General features: G+C 47.0%; 1 protein-coding gene across 1 annotated transcript; it reads left to right on the top strand.

Annotated features, from left to right (window-relative positions):
• The first annotated feature begins 8936 nt into the window (after positions 1-8936).
• ATCAY (ATCAY kinesin light chain interacting caytaxin) lies at positions 8937-19853 on the top strand. The gene is made up of 11 exons (XM_075037415.1): positions 8937-9013; positions 13596-13660; positions 14017-14238; positions 15036-15221; positions 15898-16000; positions 16554-16685; positions 17109-17195; positions 17688-17786; positions 18061-18096; positions 18960-18995; positions 19745-19853. Exons 1-11 carry the CDS (start codon positions 8937-8939, stop codon positions 19851-19853), a joined length of 1152 nt encoding a protein of 383 aa, XP_074893516.1.
• Positions 19854-21948: the final 2095 nt, after the last annotated feature.

The following is a 21948-nucleotide window of genomic DNA, read 5'->3' as shown; positions in this document are numbered from 1 at the left end:
TGTATCCCCACAGTCCTCCTGTGATAAATTTATTTTATATGTATTTGTTAATCAAACCGGTTCTGTAAGCCTTGCACAGTGTGTTCGTTTTGCAGGGCAGTGTTAGCCCTTGCAGACAGGTGCGATTGGAAACATTGTAGCTACAATGTCTGGCTGTCTGGACAAGATGTGTATTCTAAAGTACGCATGCTCCAGATAACAAAGAAACACAGAAGAAGACTACAGCCTTCATCCCTCGACTCCCCCCCAGCAACAGGGCGCGCAATTGCCCACGTGAGCCCGGACCCTAGACTTTAACCTGGCAACAAAAAAACTATAAAAAGGGAACTCTGAGGGAGGGGGGCGTGCGCCGTTGGTAGAGCGGAGACTCCCCGGCCGCCCAGCGCTGTTTTGCCTGTTTGTCGCTTGCTTTAATAAACTTTAATTGGATTATCCGTGGGCTGGCGTACAATTTTTCGTCGCCCCTTATAACAAATTTGGTGCCGTGACTCGGATAAGGTTAACTTGGTTCGGAATCTAAACTCTGGGGAGGCGCCCCATCCTTGGATGGCCCCGGAGTGGACGATATCCTTTCCAAGACCCTTACCTCCGAACCCTAAATTTGGCAAGCAGGCAAAAGAATACTGCAGTACCCCATAATTTTTGTGCACGAAGATCCGGACGAAGACTCCAGGTTAAGTGAGTATTGAAAGCGTTTCCCGTTCGGTCGGGGTGGGTTTCCCGAAGTGTGCATGAACGAGACGTCCACCGGGCTTAGTAGCTCACCGGGCGAAGTGAGTGCGGACCCTCTTGTAGTGCGGTTCTCACTGCCCGCGAGGGCGTGAGCCACGAACGAGGGGCGCGTGTGTGTGTGTGTGTGAGAAGGCACTTCGGAAGATGGGGCAGAAGAAAAGCAAGCCTTCTGACTCCATGGAGGGGGGGCCCGAGGTGAGGTTACCCGACATACAGGTAGATGGCCCTCTAGGATTAATGATTGCCCATTGGGATGACTGGCCGCTCAGTCAAGGCAAAAGCATAGACAAGATGATATATTATTGCATGGAGGTGTGGGGTGGTAAACAAATCAGAAGAGACAGGGTATTTTGGCCTGTTTTTGGGACATTTGAGGATTGGATATGTCAGGCCTTAAACATATATGTAAATTCTAAGGAACCCTTTAGTTTAGAAGAGAGTGAATATGCTAGTTTATGGATAAGATTAGATACCCGAATCCATGTGTTTGCTCTGAGTGAAAAGAACCATAGGAAAAAAACTAAAAACTCCGAAGAACTTCCCACACCTCCTCCCCCTTATGTTCCCCATGCACTCGTGCCTGACCCAACCCCCCCTTCCTCCTCTCTCCCGACAGCCCCAGACCCCGACTTGTTCCCTCCTAGTTCCCCTGAGGAGATTCGGAGAATAACAAGGAGTCAGACTAGGAGGAAAGAGCAGTCAGAGGAAAGACTATACCCCCTAAGAGAAATAGCTATGGGAGGCCCACAACCCAGCATGGGATTTGTGTCAGTGCCTTTGAATTCCGGAGATGTAAGGGAATTTAAGAAGGAGATGGGAAACCTTTTAGAAGACCCCTTGGGAGTATCTGAAAGTTTAGACCAATTTTTGGGTCCTAATGTATATACCTGGGAAGAGTTGCAGGCAATTTTAGGTATACTATTCACAGTAGAGGAAAGGGAAATGATTCGAAGAGCAGGAATGAGAGTTTGGGATCAGCAACACCAACATGGTCCAGGCGCAGATATTAAATGGCCACTACAGCGGCCAAACTGGGATAACCAGAATGCAGAACATAGAACTCACATGGCAGATCTGCGTACTATAATTGTTCAAGGCATTAGGGAATCTGTTCCCCGAGGACAGAATATTAACAAAGCATTCAATGAACACCAGAAGAAAGATGAGACCCCCACTGAATGGTTAGAGAGATTGAGAAAGAATCTGCAGCTTTATTCTGGGCTGGATCCTGCCACTCCGGTGGGGCAAGCCCTGTTAAAAACTCAGTTTGTGGCGAAATCATGGGTAGACATTAGAAAGAAACTGGAAAAATTGGAAGATTGGCAGGAGCGAGGATTAGATGAGCTGTTGAGAGAAGCTCAGAAAGTGTATGTGAGAAGGGAGGAAGAGATTCAGAAAAAGCAGGCAAGGATTTTGGTGGCAGCTGTCCGAGAAGGACAGAGAAGAAAAGAAAGATCTCAGAGAAGTCAGGGTGACATAAAGGATTTGAGACAGGTTGAGTGTTTCTACTGTCAAAAGAAAGGACACATGAAGAGGAATTGCAGAAAACGTATACAGGATGAACAAATGTTTAAGGAAGATTAGGGGGGTCAGGGGCTCTATTTGCTGGGGACCCCCAGGAAAACAGAGCCCTTGATAAAATTAAAATTGGGTCCCCAGCATCAAGAAGTAGAGTTCCTTGTGGACTCTGGGGCAGAAAGATCTACTGTCCAGTTAGTGCCCCGAGGATGCACACTATCCTCAGAGAAAATACAAGTAATAGGAGCAAAAGGGGAACCGTTTCAGGTACCAATAATAAAAGGAGTGGAAATAGAAACTCCATCTCAAATTAGAATAGGATCCTTTTTGTTGATACCTGAAGCAGAATATAATTTATTAGGAAGAGATCTAATGATTGAATTGGGAATTAACTTACAAATAGAAAACAAAGAAATAACAGTAAAATTGTGTGTTTTGACAACAGAGGATGAAGCTAAAATCAATTCCGAAGTATGGTATACCCCGGAGTCAGTAGGACGATTAGACATTGCTCCCTTTGAAGTCACTATTAAGGACCCGGAAATTCCAATTAGAGTCAAACAATATCCTATGTCACAAGAGGGCAGATACGGACTAGAACCAGTGATCGAAAGGTTGTTGCAGCAGGGATTATTAGAACCTTGCATGTCACCACACAATACCCCCATTCTGCCGATAAAGAAATTGGATGGGTCCTACCGTTTAGTACAGGATCTAAGAGAGGTGAATAAGAGGACTATTACTAGATTCCCAGTGGTAGCCAATCCATATACTTTACTAAGTCAACTTTCCCCTGAATTAAAATGGTATAGTGTAATAGACTTAAAGGATGCATTTTGGGCCTGTCCTCTAAAGGAGAAGTGTAGGGATTATTTTGCCTTTGAGTGGGAAGATCCTGAGACCCATAGGAAACAACAGTTAAGATGGACTGTACTCCCACAAGGGTTTACAGAATCACCAAATTTGTTTGGGCAAGCTCTAGAACAAGTATTAGAAACTTTTGAATCAAACCCAGAAGTGACTTTAGTGCAGTATGTAGATGATCTGTTGTTAGCTGGGGAAGATCAAGAAGCTGTTAGAAATGAGAGCATTAGGTTATTGAACTTTTTAGGCCAAAAGGGATTAAAGGTTTCAAAGTCTAAATTACAGTTTACTGAAGAGGAAGTAAAATACTTAGGACACTGGCTAAGTAAGGGAACTAAGAAATTAGATCCTGAACGAGTGAATGGTATTTTATCCCTCCAGGCACCAACAAGTAAGAGACAGATAAGGCAATTGTTAGGACTTTTAGGGTACTGTAGACAATGGATTGAAAATTATAGCAGCAAAGTGAAGTTTTTGTATCAGAAATTAGTAGGGGTAGGATTAATAAAATGGACTCAGGAGGACGAACAGAGTTTAGAAAGCCTCAAAGCTGACCTTGTAAATGCTCCGGTGTTGAGTTTACCTGATATTAGACGACCGTTTTATTTGTTTGTGAATTCAGAGGGAGGAACAGCCTTTGGGGTATTAACCCAAGAATGGGCTGGAAGAAAGAAACCCATAGGCTATTTTTCCAAATTATTAGATCCGGTTAGTAGGGGATGGCCTACTTGCCTACAAGCTATAGTAGCCACGGCCCTTTTAGTTGAGGAAGCTGGGAAAGTAACTCTAGGAGGAGAATTGAAAGTATATACGCCTCATAACATACGAGGAGTATTACAGCAGAAGGCAGATAAATGGATCACTGATGCCAGGCTGCTAAAATACGAGGGTATCCTAATACATTCTCCCAAGTTAGAGCTTGAAACAACTAGCTTGCAAAACCCAGCTCAGTTCTTATATGGGGAACCAAGCGAGAACTTAATTCATGATTGCATGCAATTAATAGAACACCAAACCAAAATTAGAGAGGATTTGGAAGAAGAGGAACTACCGAATGGGTTAAAATTATTTGTAGATGGGTCATCACGAATGGTAAATGGGAAGCGAAGGTCAGGGTATGCGATAATAGATGGGACCACCCTAGAGGTAAAAGAATCTGGCCCCCTTGATGCGACGTGGTCAGCCCAAGCTTGTGAATTATATGCAGTACTAAGAGCCTTGCAGTTACTGGAAAATAAACAAGGGACAGTATTTACAGATTCTAAATACGCATTCGGGGTAGTTCATACATTTGGCAAAATTTGGGAAGAACGAGGGTTAGTGAACTCTCAAGGGAAGGGCTTAGTACATGAGGCCTTGATAAAACAGACTCTAAAGGCTCTAAGAGGACCTAAACAAATTGCAGTAGTACATGTAAAAGGCCATCAGAGGGGTATCAATAAAAAAGTAAGGGGAAATAATTTGGCTGATGAAGAAGCAAAGAAAGCCACCTTACTAATTGTAAGGGAAGTGGAACAAACACAGACTCAAATAAAAGCCAATGGTATCATGAGTTTTACCACTCAAGAAAAGGAGAAACTTAAACAAGCAGGAGTTATTGAAAAGGAAGGGAAATGGTTTCTCCCTGATGGAAGAGAAGTAATTCCAAAGGGGGCAGCATGGAGAATAATGAGAGAATTTCACAGGCAAACTCATTGGGGAATACAGGCATTGGTAGACCAATTCGGAACTAAGTATATGTGTATAGGGATACATGATATAGCCAAGAAAATCGTTGGAGAATGCCTAACATGCCAAAGGGTAAATAAACATCAGCTCAGGGAAAGAGTACCGGGAGGGCGTGAACTGGCTAAAAGACCATTTGAAAGAATACAAATCGATTTCACCGAACTTCCCAAAGTGGGCAGATACAAATATCTCCTAGTACTGGTGGACCATTTGACCCACTTTGTGGAGGCCTTTCCTGTAGCCCGAGCCACTGCAAAAACCGTAGTTAAGGTACTGCTAGAAAACATCATACCACGATATGGAAACATAGCAGTAATTGATTCAGATCGAGGACCCCATTTTACCTCCAAAGTTATCAAAGAGGCCTTGGATCCCTTAGGGACTAAATGGGAATATCATACCCCATGGCATCCACAGAGTTCAGGAAAAGTAGAGAGAATGAATGGAGAAATTAAGAAACACCTGACTAAATTAATCATTGAAACTAAAATGAATTGGATAAAATGCCTGCCCTTAGCCCTATTAAATGTAAGGACACAGCCCAGAGCAGATACTGGGATCTCTCCTTTTGAAATGTTATATGGGATGCCTTATGACCTAGAAATGCCAATTGAACACCCAAAGGTAGAAGAAAAATTCTTACAAGAGTATATCATTGAACTCATGAAGAGACGACAAAAACTAATAAAGAAGGGACTGATAGTGCAGAGGCCACCCTTAGATATTGCAATACACAAGATTACGCCTGGAGATAAGGTATTGATCAAAGCTTGGAAAGAATCATCTCTAACTCCCTGTTGGGAAGGGCCGTTTCTTGTTTTGCTTACTACAGATACTGGAGTCCGGACTGCCGAAAGAGGGTGGACTCATGCAAGCAGAATCAAAGGACCAATTCAGAGTTCTCACTGGGAGGCGACCAGAGACCCTGATAGTTTGAAAATTAAGTTCCGAAGAAAAGCGGATGAGTGAGACTATCTTTTGTAAAGATCCTAACTGTATATGTTATCCCTTTGTATGTTATAGGTGTAAACTCTGTAGAGAAAAGTGGTGGACACATTGCTCTTAACATGCAGACGAACTATGGCCAGAGTGAGGTGTGGAGTCTGGGAGGTGAAAGATAAGAGAGCTATAAGTCAAGGTGGACAAAGGAGGTTCCCCTGAAGAATACGACTGCTGCCGAGAAGATGGTACACCTCGCTGCTCTAAGCAACAGAGTAGGCAGAGAAGGCAGAGGCGTACTGCTGTGGGGATTGAGGTTGATGAACCACCTCCAGAAATGGCACACGAGGCCCCTTGACTCACAACTCCCAAACCCAATAACCTCAGGGCCACCCCAAAGTCTTCCATCTCCCTCGGGGAATAAAACCAAAAACCAAATTAAATGTATAAAAACACCAAGAAGGCACCACTTTTCTCAATCTTATATCTAAGTCAGTGGATAATAAGTTTGTTACATTAAATAGAGTTGTTGGATTAGTACCTAATGTTATTGAGAAGGCAATGTGAGTACTTAGGGGAAGCCAAGGTTGTTGAAAGAGACAAGAAACTGTAATTCGGTTTGACCAACAAAATGATGAAAACAAAAAGGGGGGATTGTGATAAATTTATTTTATATGTATTTGTTAATCAAACCGGTTCTGTAAGCCTTGCACAGTGTGTTCGTTTTGCAGGGCAGTGTTAGCCCTTGCAGACAGGTGCGATTGGAAACATTGTAGCTACAATGTCTGGCTGTCTGGACAAGATGTGTATTCTAAAGTACGCATGCTCCAGATAACAAAGAAACACAGAAGAAGACTACAGCCTTCATCCCTCGACTCCCCCCCAGCAACAGGGCGCGCAATTGCCCACGTGAGCCCGGACCCTAGACTTTAACCTGGCAACAAAAAAACTATAAAAAGGGAACTCTGAGGGAGGGGGGCGTGCGCCGTTGGTAGAGCGGAGACTCCCCGGCCGCCCAGCGCTGTTTTGCCTGTTTGTCGCTTGCTTTAATAAACTTTAATTGGATTATCCGTGGGCTGGCGTACAATTTTTCGTCGCCCCTTATAACACTCCGCTGAGAAAACTGCACATATCTGCATCCGGATCCAGGCGCTGGACCTCCTGAGCAGCCCGTCTCCGTCGGGAGGAATGCCTAGCTGGGATACAGGCAGGATCTCCTTTGTTCCTCATTAGCCACAAGCATCGGTGAGTACAGCATCATCTGGGCTTCCATACTGCTGGGCAATGTCTGGTATTAAGAAACATCAGACTCCAGCCTGGGATTTGCTTCAATATCTTTCCTTTCTCTTCCTCCCTCCATGATGCCTTCAGGGTTAGCAGAAAGCAGATGACAGCGGTGGGGAAGAGGGAGGGAAGGTGGGGGCTCTCCGAGCCCCAAGGTATCTCCTTTGCCTGCATGTAGGGAAATCAAAAATGGAGACATGTGTGACCGTGTCATGGGCATCGCATGCAGCCAGGCGTGGGGGGCGAGGACAGAAGACATAATGTGCGTGCTGGGAGGAAAGGCTGAGAGACACCGGGCAGGGAGAGAGCCCTGCAATGCTCACAGCTAGCTCTTTGCCCTGATTCCTGTCTCTGCCAGTGCCTGTAATAAAGACGGATGCTGGATTTACTCAGGCCTCTATGGAGTTTCATTCCTTTAAAGCAGATATACACAGACAGATTTATGTCCCTCCAGATCATCACCAGCGACACCCTCTGTAAATATAAGCCTCCAAAGGAAGCAGAAAAAGCACTGGCTCTCTAGAAAAGCCTTATAGCAATGCGTCAAACTCTGCTAGATACTGATTTCTCTGACACCAGGAGACAGACAGAGCAGCCCCATCCACTTGGGAAATCACCCTAGGTCCCTTATCCTAAAAAAAAATGTTACTCTCCAGCCAGTGACTGGGTGCATTTACAGTGTAAAGGCTGAGCTCAGGAGGAAGATTCAAAACTGCCCTGCAGTGGATGGGTTAATGCATGTGCCCAACATATGAGCTGGTTTCACTTGAACATGTTCTATGTAAAATAAGGCCTGACCTTGTCCCCTCCAGGCTCAGGTGCTGCTAAGCTCAACTGCAGCAGCATCCAGCTGAAAGCAGCGTATCTGCGCCCTCTGACCAGCAAGGACTGGTCCTGAGCCCTCAGCCAGACTTTGTTAGGAGTTGTAGGTGTGGTCCCTGGGAAATAGGTACGAAGGTCTGATTTTCGCTAGCTGGCAGCATAGGAACCTTCTAGTGAAGGCAAACAATATATATGGTCCTAAGAGCCCCTCGCGCTGCTGGGGTGTTAGTATGAGTTAAAACAAGGCTCACTGGATTTGAACTTCTCCTGTTCATACCAGTGCAGAAGAAAGCCCAGACTGGGAACAGCACACCCACCTTGCCTCCATTTGAGGTGCTCCAGTTTTTTGGCATCTGCTTTGGTTTACCTGGGCGCAAACAGAGACGTGAATTCTTCAGGGGCGTGGAAGGACATTCAACATCCCTGCGAAGGCCTCCTCGCCCTCCTCCATTTCTCTCTGGGTGCGGGGACAAGCGTGGGGTTGGAGCACAGACCAGACAGCAGCAGTCGGGAATTTCTCTGCAAAACCAAAGCCATTAACTTCTGCCCAGGCCAGCAAAATGGAAACTGGTGCTACTGCCAAACCAGCCTGAAACCAGCCTGGGAGGAGCTCTTTCTTCTCTTCCCTTTCAGCCACATTTCATTCTCCTCAGCAGAGGTGCTTGTTTATGTTGAGATTAGTATTGGAAGAGAAGCAGCAAGGGAAAAACGGGTGGACACCAGCCCAGACAGTATTGATCCTCAGGGAGAAGAGCTAAGGTCACAACAAAGCAGAGGTACACCTACTGCTTTGATCCAGGGCCAACCTCATCTCCTCTTTCTTGCCCAAGTAGCCACAAAACCCCACATCCTTGCCTTGTTGCTTTTGCAAAACAAGCAGCTATCGCGCTGCTTCTCTGTGGAGCGTGGTATCAGCATACCTGCTCCGAATGGTTTGGATTAAATGTTCCCCGGTCGTGATGCTCAATGCCAACCTCTCTGCCTTCCACCTTCCAGCCTGTGCCCTTCCTTGAGGCAACTGCTGTGCAGCCAGCCCTTCTCTGAGCGCGATGGGAACCACAGAAGCCACTTTGCGGATGGAAAACGTGGATGTGAAAGAAGAGTGGCAAGACGAGGACTTCCCCAGGTTTGTTCCCTGCAAAAAAGCCAGGGAGAATTTTATTTCTTCTTGTAAGGAACCAGCGGGGCATGGAGCATGCAGGTCCCTCCCACCAACCCAAGAGGCAACAGGAGTCTTAACTCCAACAGGGCAATTCTGGCCAGAGAACAGAGCTTTTGTAGCAAGGCTGCTCTGAATGCTTACAAAATTTTGAGAGGCTGCTGGCAATCCTCTGTGAGCATGCCAAGGAGAGGGTAAGGAGTCAGGTGCGGAGGACAGGGAGATTATCATGGATGGATGCATGCATATAGGGATGGATGGATGGATGGACTGATTCCTTCCCAGTCTCTGAATCAAGCAGTGTCTCCCCAAACAGAGCCATGCTGCTTTGCCAGGAATTTGCCACAGGAAGCAGAGTCATTGGGATGCAATGACCACTGGCATTGACATGCAGAAACTGAGTGGTGGCAAACCTTGTAAGGAAAGATGTGCCGGTGACAGAAGGTGCCAAAGTGGCAGCTTTCACCTTCACAGACACTTTATTAACTGCACAGAGTGCCAAAAAAAAAAAAAAAAAAATCCCCATAAGCTCAGCGTGCGCAGAACTCCCTGCAGCCACCCAAAGGGTGCACCCACCCTCATGCCCACCCCAGCGTTGCCCCACACATCCAGTGCTAAAGCCCAGCAGCAGCTCGCTGGGGCACACACAGCACGGCCAACGCCAAGCCTTGCTGCAGCTGGGGTCTGGGCTGCTGAGGGGCTTTTCAGGCCTGTCTCGCCCTGTCCCAGCTGCAGCTGAATTCTCCCGGGCAGCCCACAGAGCCCCTGTATTCCCAGACAGTGGTGCAGTGTGCCGCGCGGGTGGGCATGCACAGCCCCTGCCGTGCTAGAAAGGGTCTCCTGTTTCCCTCGGCACCGGCGGATGAGTTTAGCTCTGTTTACCCCGGGTCCAGCTGCATCGCTAATCTAAGCACCTCTGTCTGCCAGCCCAGCACCCAGCTCACAGGACACGGCTTGTCCTTCCGCTGGCCCCAGAGGTGGGCTCAGCCAAGCCCTTGGGTTTCTCAGGATAGAATTTTTTCTTTCCTGAGAGCAGAGCTGGGCAGAGCTTCGGGTTGATGGACCTCTGCCAACCTAAGGCTCCCCCAGAGTGTTGTGCTGACAGGCTCTTAAGCGAGGTATAGAAAGGAAAGCGAGGTATAAAAAAGAAAGCGAGGTACAGAAAGGAAAGCGAGGTACAAAAAAGAAAGCGAGGTACAGAAAGGAAAGAGAGGTACAGAAAGGAAAGTGAGGTACAGAAAGGAAAGCGAGGTACAGAAAGGAAAGCGTTGACCCAAGGGTCCCTAGAAAATCCAGAGACAAAGCTGGACTAGCACCTGGACACCTATGCACTAACCCACACCATCATGTTGGAGCAGGAGCCGCCAGGCTGTGTTTCACATTTGCCAAGCAAGCAGCAAACTTACCCCAGCCACAGCCAAGCCTTCAAGGGGCATTTCTTCTGCAGAGCCCACAGCATCACCTAACACAGGCATCATCACTCCTGCCTAGAAAATGAAGCGCAGGGAGAAGCAAAGGGATGTGACCATGGCTGGGTGGCAAGTCAGTGGCAGGGATGAGGCCAGAGCCCTAGAAACAAGCTCCCCAGCCTGCTGATAGACTGCTGCAGAGGGATTAAATCAGGAATGATGCAAGTGAAATAGAGCCCGAAAAGCCACTATGCAAATGAGTGAATGCTAGCTGTGTTTAACTGGCATTAAAAATAAATAAATAATAATTTTCAAGACACTTCCCCCTAGAAGCATTCAAATAATAGGGCAGAAGCTGCTGCATGTGGGACAGTAGCTCTCTAGCAGATGATTTGCTGCATAGCTATTTTTGCTTAGCTGTGATTAACCACTCTTGCCACAAAAAAACCCATATCCTAGACAAAGATCTGGGCTGGGGAAACTGAATTCAGCTGCTCATTAAGGCCACAAGGCGACATTCCCATCCCTCCCCGTGAAGCTGAGCTGCAGAACAAGCTCCTGCCTTGCAAGCTGCAAAGGTGCAACGCCAAGGCACTGAGCAAGCAGCGAGGAAGCGGAGAGGAAAGGGTTCCCCCTCCTGCTGCTCCCTGAAGGTTTAGCCTGTCGACAGTCTGTCTCAGCTGTTTGTGCAAGTGCTGTCCTGCAATGATGCTGTAGCGGTGCCGCGGGGCGGATGCAGGAGCATGCTCACGCCATCACGCATCCATCCCATCATGGTCGGGGAAGGTTCAGGCTGGTTGGAGCCCGAGAGAAGGTGCTTGTAGAGGGAAACTGGGCAGCACGCTAGCAGCAGAAAGCAAAATGGTGGCACTCAACCTCTAGAAAACCTGCTTCATTCCGAAAATTTGGCATCTGGGGCTAGCTGCGTTTGGGAAGGAAGATTTACAGGAGAGACTGGGAGGTAGTGACACGAGCAACCTTTGGGAAGGTAAGAAAGCCCTTTTCTTCACCTCTGACTTTTGAATTGTTTTTTCTTAAATGATTCCTAGCAGCAGAGAGCAGAGTGCCTGGCTGCAGCACGTACTCGGGTACAGCTGGGCCTTCCCCCCTCCTCCTTTTGATGCTGTATCACCAAGTTGTGCCAGGCGCCAGCTCACAGTCAGATAAACAACCAGCCAGGCTCCGTTCAAGACAAAAGCAAAAGGGAGGAGGAGAAGCTGGAGGGGGCAAAGGGATCTTTCTGACTGCTCAGGAATATTGTGGTAGCCCCCCTGGGGTCCGGGTACTGCACAAGCGAGCAAGGAGCAAGCGCCTTTGATCAGGTCTCCAACTCTCATAAATATACAACAACCAGCTAGGAGAGGATTATCCCTTAATCTAAATATTTATAGGGTTTAATTTGGCTGGTGGCTCTGGTGTCATGGCAGCACGAAGAGGAGCCTTTGTAGGGCAGAGCTAGGCTGTATCCTCCTGCGGGCTCAGAGGAATCGGTCCCCATCATCTCTCTCCCTGCCATTGCTGGACCGTAAGGCCAGCAGCTGCTGGACACCAGCCCTGTGCGCAGTCCCATCCCCATTCTTACAGCACTGCCTTAAAACTGGCAGTTTTATATGGGTTTTCCCCCATATTCAAGGCCAGGGCTGTCCCAGCACCCAAGATTTTACACCTGGGGGCATGAGGTCTTCCCCCTGTTGAGGGGGAGCTGCCAGCAAGGGGCAGGTGAAAGGAGGATGGATCAGAACGTCCCTTTTAAATAGGCTTTCGACAACATGAACTGGTCACGGGGTTGGTGGGGTTTGATCATGCTGCGCAAGAAGTTTCAAACCAGCTAATGCCAGGGGACAGGCACAAGTCCCAACTCAAATTAAGGGGAAAAGTGTCCAGAAAGCATTCAGCTCAGGGTGGGCAGTGTGTGGCTCAGCCACCAGCTAGGGCTCCTCACCGCAGTACTGGGGGCCAGATTCTGACTTCACTGACTCCAGTATGGGTCAGGAGCAACTCCAGCAACTTCGACAGCCACGTAATGAGATTTGGCATTAGCATCTGTACAGGAAAGCCAACTTTTAAATCAATTGATGCTTCTAGCCTCTGGCTGGAGGCATGGTGATTTATACCAAGAGGGTGCAGGAGATGCTGCAAATCCTGACCTCTGCCATGGAGCCCCAAGAAGGGAGCAGTGGGTCAGCCTTTGGCTCCGAAATATGGGTTTGAGTGCTGGTGCCTGCATCTTAGCTCAGAATGAACCTGATTCCAAACCTCAGCAGGCTTTGGGTATCGCTGTCAGCTTTTGTCAAATGGGGGCTGAGGTGAGGACGGGGTGACCATTCTGGGATCACACCTAAGGTTTGATCCTTGCCTTGAACACCGACTGCCTTAGAGAAAAATCACTATAGACCAAGGAGGCAGCTGCCTCCCGGGAGAGGTGGTTATGGCAGGCGCTTTGGGTAAAGTTTTGCTCCGCTGCAGCCGGGGCCTGTGGCAGAAAGCAGGATGCACTTGACAAAACCATTGGCAGAGAGTGCAAATTGCTCTTGTGCTACTGCTAGCTCAGCTGCTGCTGGGATAAAAGCATCCCCCACTGGGCCTAGGAACAGCCAAATTCAGACTGTCTGGACAGCCCACTGCATTGCCTACACTGTGCAGGGAACAGGAATACAGACAACAAAGTACCAACTGCAGAAGATTTTCCCTGGTACCCTTGATGAGGGTTGGCACTGCCTCTCAAACTTCTGACAGAGATAAAAACCGGGATAATATTGAGAGAGTGAAGATGTGACCAGGCTCTTCTGGGGACAGGATTTGTTCTCGTGTCCCTGGCTGGATTTTCCAGCCTCTTGGCTGAATGGCAGCATGAGGGATGTATTGAGGGGGGTAAATGCAGAGATAGTTTGGAGGTTACTAGGGATTGCACAGTACTCCAGTAAGAAAGCCCAGCTGCTGGGTTGCTTTTGGGCAAATCACCTGAGGGTGTCCCTCAGGCTGAGCTCACAGGCAAAAGGGAAAGGGCAGAGCACATATGGGGTTGTATGTTTTTCCCTGATGTCCCCAGTTCTCTCCACTGTCTGCCATGGAGTAACTTTCTCCTAAACATCACCGCTTACCTCCTGTCTTTTTACCTCCGCATCTTGGCTTGCCTGCAGACCTCTCCCAGAAGAGACAGGAATGGAATCTCTGGGCAGCCCTACAGAAGACGAGAATACATCCTGTAAGTACCAGCCTGCCTTATCAGGAGTTCAAAGGAAAACAAACCTGTGGGAACGGCAGCTTGCAGTTAGGGCAAAAGCCAGTTCCCTTGGAGTATCCACAAAAATTCCCATGTGGGAGAGGAAACCAGCAAAGATTTTAATTTGCTAATCTTTCACAAGAAGCTGGGGGAGGAAATAAGTATCTCAGAATTGTGGGTACTTTTATCCAGCCATACCTGCAAGCATCCAGTACCTCCCAGCTATGATGCACCACCCTTAGCTTCCAAGACCGTAGCCTGAAATACACATATTGAGAGCACCATGTCTTGCACTAATGACAAGGACAACCTGTCAGTTATTTTCCTTTTAACTCCAGCTCCCCCAAATACTTTAAACTTTAATGGGGCACATCGTAAGCGGAAGACACTTGTTGCACCTGAAATCAACATTTCCCTGGACCAGAGTGAAGGCTCCATTCTCTCCGATGACTTCTTGGACACACCAGATGACCTGGACATTAATGTGGATGATATTGAAACTCCAGATGAGACAGATTCCCTCGAATTCCTGGGGAATGGGAACGAACTGGAATGGGAAGGTAAAAGGCTGGTTCTGGGTGAATGTCTACAGGGGCCGGGGCTTTTTTTAGCCTCATTTTAATCACTTTTGACACCACTCACCATCAGCAGCTGAGGACCGACTTCCCCAGCAGTGAAGCACAGCACACACAACCAAGCCCCATCTTCCACAGAGCATCTTCCCCGCCAGGACCCCAGCTATAGCCCAGGAGTTTCAGTGCTGCTCTCTCAGCACTTCCATCTGGGGATAGTGTGGGCAGAAGTAGTTCAGGGATTTGCAAACACTGGTCTGGCCATAATTCAGTATAAGGCTGTGGACACTCATTCCCTTCCAGCTGCAGCTGGGCCACCAACCCCAGCCTGGAAGGTGCTCGGCTCTGCCAGCAAAGCCGTCACGTGAATGTTCAAACATATTGAGTAATGGGGTCTTGGCTAACCTGGCTGATTTTGACTGAATTGGGCTAAGAAGGACTCATGCAAGCAGCTCTGCTAGCAGATCAGAAGGCAACCCCTCTTGGCACAGGCAGTGCCCTCTTCAGCCAGGATAGACGGATCTGAAGGAGGATCCAGCAAAAAGTCTGGTGCCCGACCTGTGACTGCAGGTACTATAAGCAGCATGAGATGTTAAGCTTATTTCTATTACAATTTGGCAATGGAGGAAGATTATTAAGAACCACAAACTTACACAGGTCAAAGCTGCAGATGAAATAGGTCATTCTCAGCCTGTGGTGGTTATTGTCTCTTACCGCACACCAAAGCTCTTGCAGACCTTCTTCATACATTATATGAAAGGCAGAAATGTTTGTCCCTTTTCCAGATGACACTCCCGTAGCCACAGCCAAGAACATGCCTGGGGACAGTGCGGACCTGTTTGGGGATGGTGGGACTGAAGATGGGAGTGCTACTAACGGACGGCTCTGGAGGACTGTCATCATTGGAGAGCAGGAGCACCGCATCGACCTCCAGATGATCAAGCCCTACATGAGAGTGGTGACACACGGAGGTGAGGGAGAGGGAGGCCTAATCCTGGCTTGATGGATTTCTTTCAGTCCATCTTTGTCAAGCTGGAGGGGATGCCATGACTGATTATTTTGACTGTCTTTCGGGAAAAATTGCTATTCGTTTTGTACCACTATGTGGCAGACAAGCACAAAAGCATCCAGCTCATGCTTAAAAAAACATACAGCCGCTGTAGCAGTCTTTCAATAAACCAAAGCAGTGAAAAAGCTGCCTCTGAGCAAGACTGAATATACTGCAACCCTCAGCCCATCGCATTGCCAGCGATGAAGGGACTGCAGGTGCTTAATCCCTCTGTAGCTCAGTGCGTGAGCTGTCTCTGGAGGCGCAGCTAAAGGCCATTACGTCCACAGTTAGTGACCATTTCTGAAAGCTGAGCAAAGCCAAGCAGTGACCCAGGGCAAAGCTCTTAGCTCTGTGCTTTGACACGCACAAATTCCTTCCCTGAACCCCACACGCATGTTATAGCTAAAACCAGGATCAGAGGCAAATCTAGCTGTGAAAGAGGTCCGTAAGAGGGACAAACACCTAGAGCTGAAGAGAGGCACAAAAACCAGCCCGGGCCCAGATTTGGCAATACATCTTCGCTGCTCTTTTTCCTTCAACTCTTGTGTCTCCCCCTGGAAAGAGTCACTGATGCTGCCTGTGTCTTTCTTTCCCAGGCTACTATGGAGAAGGTCTCAATGCCATCATTGTCTTTGCTGCCTGCTATCTCCCGGACAGTAACCTGGCTGATTACCACTACATCATGGAGAATCTGTTCCTGTAAGTGGCTGGTCAAGGTCTATGAGGGAGACAGGGGCAAGGAAGGTCACTCAGGCTCTGGGGAAACAGTTTCCATGTATTCATTGCATCAAGAACCTCAGCTGGAAATAGTTTGAATCCAGGCCAAATGTAGCCGGTGTGCAGCTGCAGACTGGAGCGAGCATCACTGGGTGACACACTGCCCACAGCATTCGCATCCAAGTCCAGTAAGTCAAAGCGTTCAAACATTCAGTGTTAATTATGCCTGTGATGGACTCACAACCAGGCTAGAGCATATGTATACAATGCTAAACAGCTGGTAGATGCTACTGCTAGGCAGAGGAATGGCGCAGGGATGTCCATCAGTGCATGCTCTATGCTAACAAGCACAGGCAATCCCTGAGAAATACCCCTAGGCATCCTGCACAGGTGCCAGGAGTATCTGAAACCTATTCCAAAGACTATAAAGAAAGGGTCTACAGGCCTTCTGGGGTGACACACAGGCACTTGAAGAAACCTCAGGGGACCTTTTCTGAGTCTCACGTCTGCATTGCTCTTGATCACCACCCAACAGATACGTGATCAGTAGTCTGGAGCTGCTGGTGGCTGAGGACTATATGATTGTGTACCTAAACGGAGCAACACCCCGGAGGAGGATGCCAGGCCTTGGCTGGCTGAAGAAATGTTATCAGATGATAGACAGAAGGTAAGAATCCTTTTGGTGTTGCATCTTCATTCTTCCCAGTCTTCTTCTCACATCTCTTCCAGTGCTTCCTTACAGCCTTCCCAGCCACCCCTCCTTCCTCACTCACCAAATTCTGTAATTCTTTCCTCTGTCACAGCTTTCTGACTTACTGCAGGTTCTCTTCATCACCGCTTCTTCCTCCTTCCCTCACAAACACCTTCACAGGGGTCAGGCTAATACAGCACCCAAGCAAAGCAGGGCTCCTACAGCCTGCTAGGTCTGAGCTTAAATAGGGTTCCTAAGGCCATGGGCAGGGCTTTTGTCTGGAGACACCCAGCTGAGGCTGGTGAGCATCATAACCCTTATTAGTGCCCTGACATGTTACAGGTGAGTTTAAGAAAAGGTATTTTGAATCTGACTTTTTGTCCCATGGCTTTTCCACAGGCTGCGTAAAAACCTCAAAGCATTGATAATTGTGCACCCTTCATGGTTCATCCGGACAGTGCTGGCTATATCCAGGCCCTTCATCAGGTAAATATAACATGTTCCCAAACTTGGCTGGTTTTGGAGTGGAAGTTTAATCTCATGAAACAGATCTTAAGCTCACCTTTAACTAGGAGCAACCAAGGTGAGACTGTTCGTCATTTGTCCTACATCTCTCTGATACTTCCAAGAACAACTCTAGAGGTGGTTTTAGGAGATGCTGTGATGGTTTGGATCCAGATAAAGTTTGTCCCAGTGGGCAGCACATAAAGACTTACTGGGAAGTGCAGGAATGGTAGTCCTTTTTCCCTCCTACAGATACTGAGAGGCAGGGGTCAAAGCAAAGTGAGGCACAGCAATGTGCCATCTCACCACAATTTTTAGTCATCAGCCTATTAGCACTGAGAGGAGATGGGTACACTCAGACTACAGAGGATACAGAGATGCAGAAATTCCCACTTCCATCAGGAAAATTCTGACTTCCTATGGAGAGAACATCAAAACAAGACCTCAAGCACACACTCTTTCTCTCTCTGCCAGTGTGAAGTTTATCAATAAGATCCAGTATGTTCACAGCCTGGAGGAACTGGAGCAACTTATCCCAATGGAGCACGTACAGATTCCAGACTGCGTCTTACAGTGAGTATCGGAGGGACCCTGGGGCGCACGTAGCTCTGAGGAGGTGCAGGACAAAAATCCTATGTAGCAGGATATCATGTTGAGTCAAAATTCATGTACTGGAAATGCAAAGCCTGGGGCAAACCTTATCTTACTCATATACTGGTGTGAAGCAAGAGCCTGCATACCGTGCTAGTTTGCAGTTTCTGTCACCTTCAGGGCAAACATTGCATTTTACTAAAAGTGAACAGTCCTGACTGGGTAACATTTAAAGAATGTTTCCTGTTTGTTGCAGATATGAAGAAGAGAGGATCAAGGCCAGAAAAGAAAGGTAAAATTAATTTCGGGGGGAGGGGGTGTTCATTTTCTTGGGATGTTGTTGCTTTCTCTCTTCATTGTGTTATAACCAGTCAATTCTGTGTTCCTCCTACCCTGATATCTCACATAGCCTACACTTATTTTCCACTGATTTTCTCAAAATAAGCAAAAGCTGCAGGAGGGAGGAAAAGCTTGATTAAAAAGTTATTCACCCATAGAACTGTTCCTTTTAACCCCACGAGTGCACATATCCTGAACACACACTGTATGTGCTAGCAAAGGTCGTCAGAAATCACTCTATGTATAAAAATGGCACATTTTCCCCATATGACCATGCAAACTGACCTTAAAGTCAGAGCTAGTGCTTATTTTAAAAGCCACTTCATTCTGCTAGAGCGGCATAAAGAGGGCCATTAGTTTACAGTTTGTGTTGTTTCATTTTCTAGACCTGTTCTATCACCAGCGATGTAGGTTAGAAGTGCTGGCCATAAATAGTGATAAGTCGGCTCCACTAAAAGCAAAAAGCAATCACGGACAGAGGAAAGACCAGGTGGGTCAGTACAAGAGCGGTGTGCTATAATAACACCTCCTCATGCTGGTGAACTAGATGGGAGATGCCAGTTTGGGAGGATTCAGTTCAGTAGCTGCTGAAAAGTGAGTTGTCCAGTCCGAATTAGTCAGCAACCTCCTTCTAGGGCCAACAGAGGCATCCTGAGAGCATTAGGATTATTAAGGCTGTATAACACAGGGACAAGAAGCTAATAATAATTTCTCTGTCTGAGGTCCAGCTCTCTCCCTAGAAAGGCCTTAGATACTCTACTCTTTCACACTGCTTGCCTCTAGATGATAGATTTCAAATGTGATTTGTGTTTACAGGGCAGAAGAGAAACAAGACATGGCTGAGAGGGAAAGGTAACTACTCTTTTTTTATTTATCCTTCACTTACAAAATAGCTTAAACAGTCTTTGATGAGGAGAATGACCCTATTACTTGGTACCATCCCCTGGGGAGCCAGGCTTTGCACTCTCAGGAGACGTTTGGACCCAACAGGACATTTCTAAAGCGTCTGGGAACTGATAAAGCCTCTCCTCTCCCTAACAGCACCCTGTGCCATCCCTTTTGTGATGTTATTGACCTTCACCTATGCGAATGGATTCCTGACGCTGCTTTTTACCTCTGTAAAAGCTAGCGAACCTGTTTGGTCATGGACCAGAGCCAGAGATGCCAGGGAATGTTCTCGTGACATTCAGTTGTAGCATTTGAATGATGGTGCAATGCAGAGGGCCAAATACTGCTGTCGGGCACATCTTGGGTGTGCGTAAAAGCAAGATATGAGGCTGTAACATTAGATGGGAAGGAAGATTCTAGGGAGTTTTGGAAGACAGTGTCAAAATCCTATGCCAGGATAATTTGGCCTGGTTTTGGCCCTGTTTCAGAGTGATATAGCCTCTCTTTTATTCTATCTAACTAGCTCCTGAGGGGGAGCAGTGCATATTTCTGCTGTTCTTTTCCCAGAGAAAAAGGAGCTTTGATCAAAATTGCCAAGGTCAATTGGATGAGTCTGAATTGTTCTGAGAAACAAATGGGACCTCAGGGCCAAAAAAGAGGGTGATTAGTTTGTGGTGGAGATTCATTTAATGTTTTGTTGGTTCTCTTCCAAGCAGGCCTGTGCCCCCAGCAGAGGATCAAGAAACCAGGTTTGATTTGTACCTCACTCTTTTGTTTGTCTCTCTCTACGTGATAGATTTTATTGCGTTTGTAACCCACTAACAGAAAAGGCAAGATGGGGTTAGACCCAGAACCTCTTTAGCCCAGTGCCACTCACCCGGCACAAAAGAGGCATCAGCCACTTTGCAGCAGCGGGGTACAAAGCCGGGAAGCTGTTAAAACCTTCACCCCGCTGCAGCGCTGCAGCACGGCTGCAGTCGCAACCACAACCTCTGCAGTTTGTCCCAAAGCACGGACCGGTCACAACTGCAGCTGCTATGGAGGCACTTAAGAAAAGCTGCCCCTCAATAAAGTACCTGGCACTTGCCACGTGGTAAAGGTGTGCACATGGGCATTTACTGCAGAACTGCCTTCCTTTACCCTACAGTAACTTTTTCGCAGTCCTATGACTCAGGAAAAATCCTTAGAGAAGAAGAAAGCCCATTAAAGCTATGAATGACATTATCTTTGGCCCTGATACACTTTTGTAAAGGATTACACCCAAACACACTCATATTTTTTGACATAGTGGAAATAATAAAAATTTTACTACAATTTGCTTTCTAAAAATAACTCTGTCTTTCTGTTCCTTCCCAGTATGTCATGAATCGAAGTAGAGTGGAATGAATGGAGTAGAAGAATGATGCAGCCTGGCAGTCATCCACGTAAATGACCTTTTGGTGTAAGACCTTGTCACCATCTTATTCCGAGTTCTGTAAGATCACGGAGCCTGCCTCCCCTGTCTCCAAGATGCAAAGTCCTTTAAACTTTTTGGAAACATTTTACTTCAAAACAAAACAATAACAAACCAACCACCCCACAAAACAAAGCAAGCCAAGAATAGCACTTTTCAGGACAGGTTCCAGTGTGTTTCAATAATGGTCTGTGGAGAGCTATTAAGTAGTGCAAATAGGTACCATGTTTCCTCTTAGTAAGTTAAGAGCATCCTGTAGTCCATTAGTCACCAGCCCAGAAAGAGATATATATTTTTTGTTTAAATTATAAACCCTTCCCCTAACTTGCTGCTGGCCAGCACTGAGACATTTTGCTTTAAACTGCGCACCCCATTTCCTCCATACAGACAATACAACAGCCGTTGCCCCAGGGAATAACTAAAACAGGCAATGAAAAGAGTGCATTCTCCTCCTTTCCATAGCCAGTGTACGTTTCTTCCTGAAAATACCAAGTGCCCACCGGTCTAGGCACCTCTTCCAGCCTTGACTGCCTCAGTTAATTCATTGCCAGTTCCTCTTAAATCATGCTGAACCATTCCTATCAGTAAATGCCACGTTTTTTTCCTGATTTGTTCTGTCTTAGTTTGTAAGGCACTCTGATAACTTTGATAGAGTCCCATATGGCATGGCAGCCTCCACAGAACCTTCTTAGGAGCATCTTCTCATATCAACGCACACACACCAAGGTCTGGTTTTAAGAAGGAGCCTTACGGACAGGAAAGTTTTTCACGCCTTGTCTTTGTATTGATTTCATGACACTGGACAATCATTCACTATTAATACCTCCTACTGCGGAGACAAGCTGCTAAATGTTTGAAATTTCCTACTTGCCGTCCCTGGGTAATGAGGGCCTCATCTATAAACACACCTGCCTGGGAAAACCCCAGGTGGAGAATGCTGCAGATGTGGAGGCAGGACACTGTGTCTGGGTTCAGCTTCTCAGCTAGCCAAGAGATGCAGACATGATATCGAGACTCTGCAATTTGTATTTTGGACTCATGAGGATTCTGTGAGCAAAGAAGGGAAGAAAATTTAAGAAACAACTATCTGGCCAAAACCGTTTGGAAACTCCTGATTTCACCAGAGCCAGCTTACATAAACTGTCTCAAATCCATCACGTAAAACCCCTTGCAGACTACTGCAGATGAAGAATTACCTGCATATTTCACCACCTAAGGAATATATCAAACCTGGCAACCCTAGCCCATGGCTATTTGAAATTGCCACCACTTCACCAGGTTCTGAAATCCCCTGGAGGACAATTCTGGGAAAGCAAGATTTTCCTCAAGATAGGGATGCCTCCTCTGTATAGATAAAGCTTCTCTTTTTTTCTTTCAGTGAGCAAAACTGCTACAGATGAGATCTTTATTTTCCGGAATGCTACAAAGGAGCACCAAATATGCTTTCTAACTTTACTTCCCATT

This window comes from Buteo buteo, chromosome 10, assembly GCF_964188355.1.
Source record: "Buteo buteo chromosome 10, bButBut1.hap1.1, whole genome shotgun sequence".
Taxonomy (NCBI): domain Eukaryota; kingdom Metazoa; phylum Chordata; class Aves; order Accipitriformes; family Accipitridae; genus Buteo; species Buteo buteo.
The sequence above is the reverse complement of the archived record's forward strand: the minus strand, read 5'-3'. Positions and strand labels throughout refer to the sequence as shown.

What these genes read in the sequence shown, in the direction of transcription:
- ATCAY (XM_075037415.1), top strand. Translation starts at nt 8,937, where the DNA reads ATGGGAACCACAGAAGCCACTTTGCGGATGGAAAACGTGGATGTGAAA. An exon ending in ATCATGGAGAATCTGTTCCT is followed by an intron (nt 16,001 to 16,553) that starts GTAAGTGGCTGG and finishes ACCACCCAACAG; the next exon opens with ATACGTGATCAGTAGTCTGG. An exon ending in ATATCCAGGCCCTTCATCAG is followed by an intron (nt 17,196 to 17,687) that starts GTAAATATAACA and finishes TCTCTCTGCCAG; the next exon opens with TGTGAAGTTTATCAATAAGA.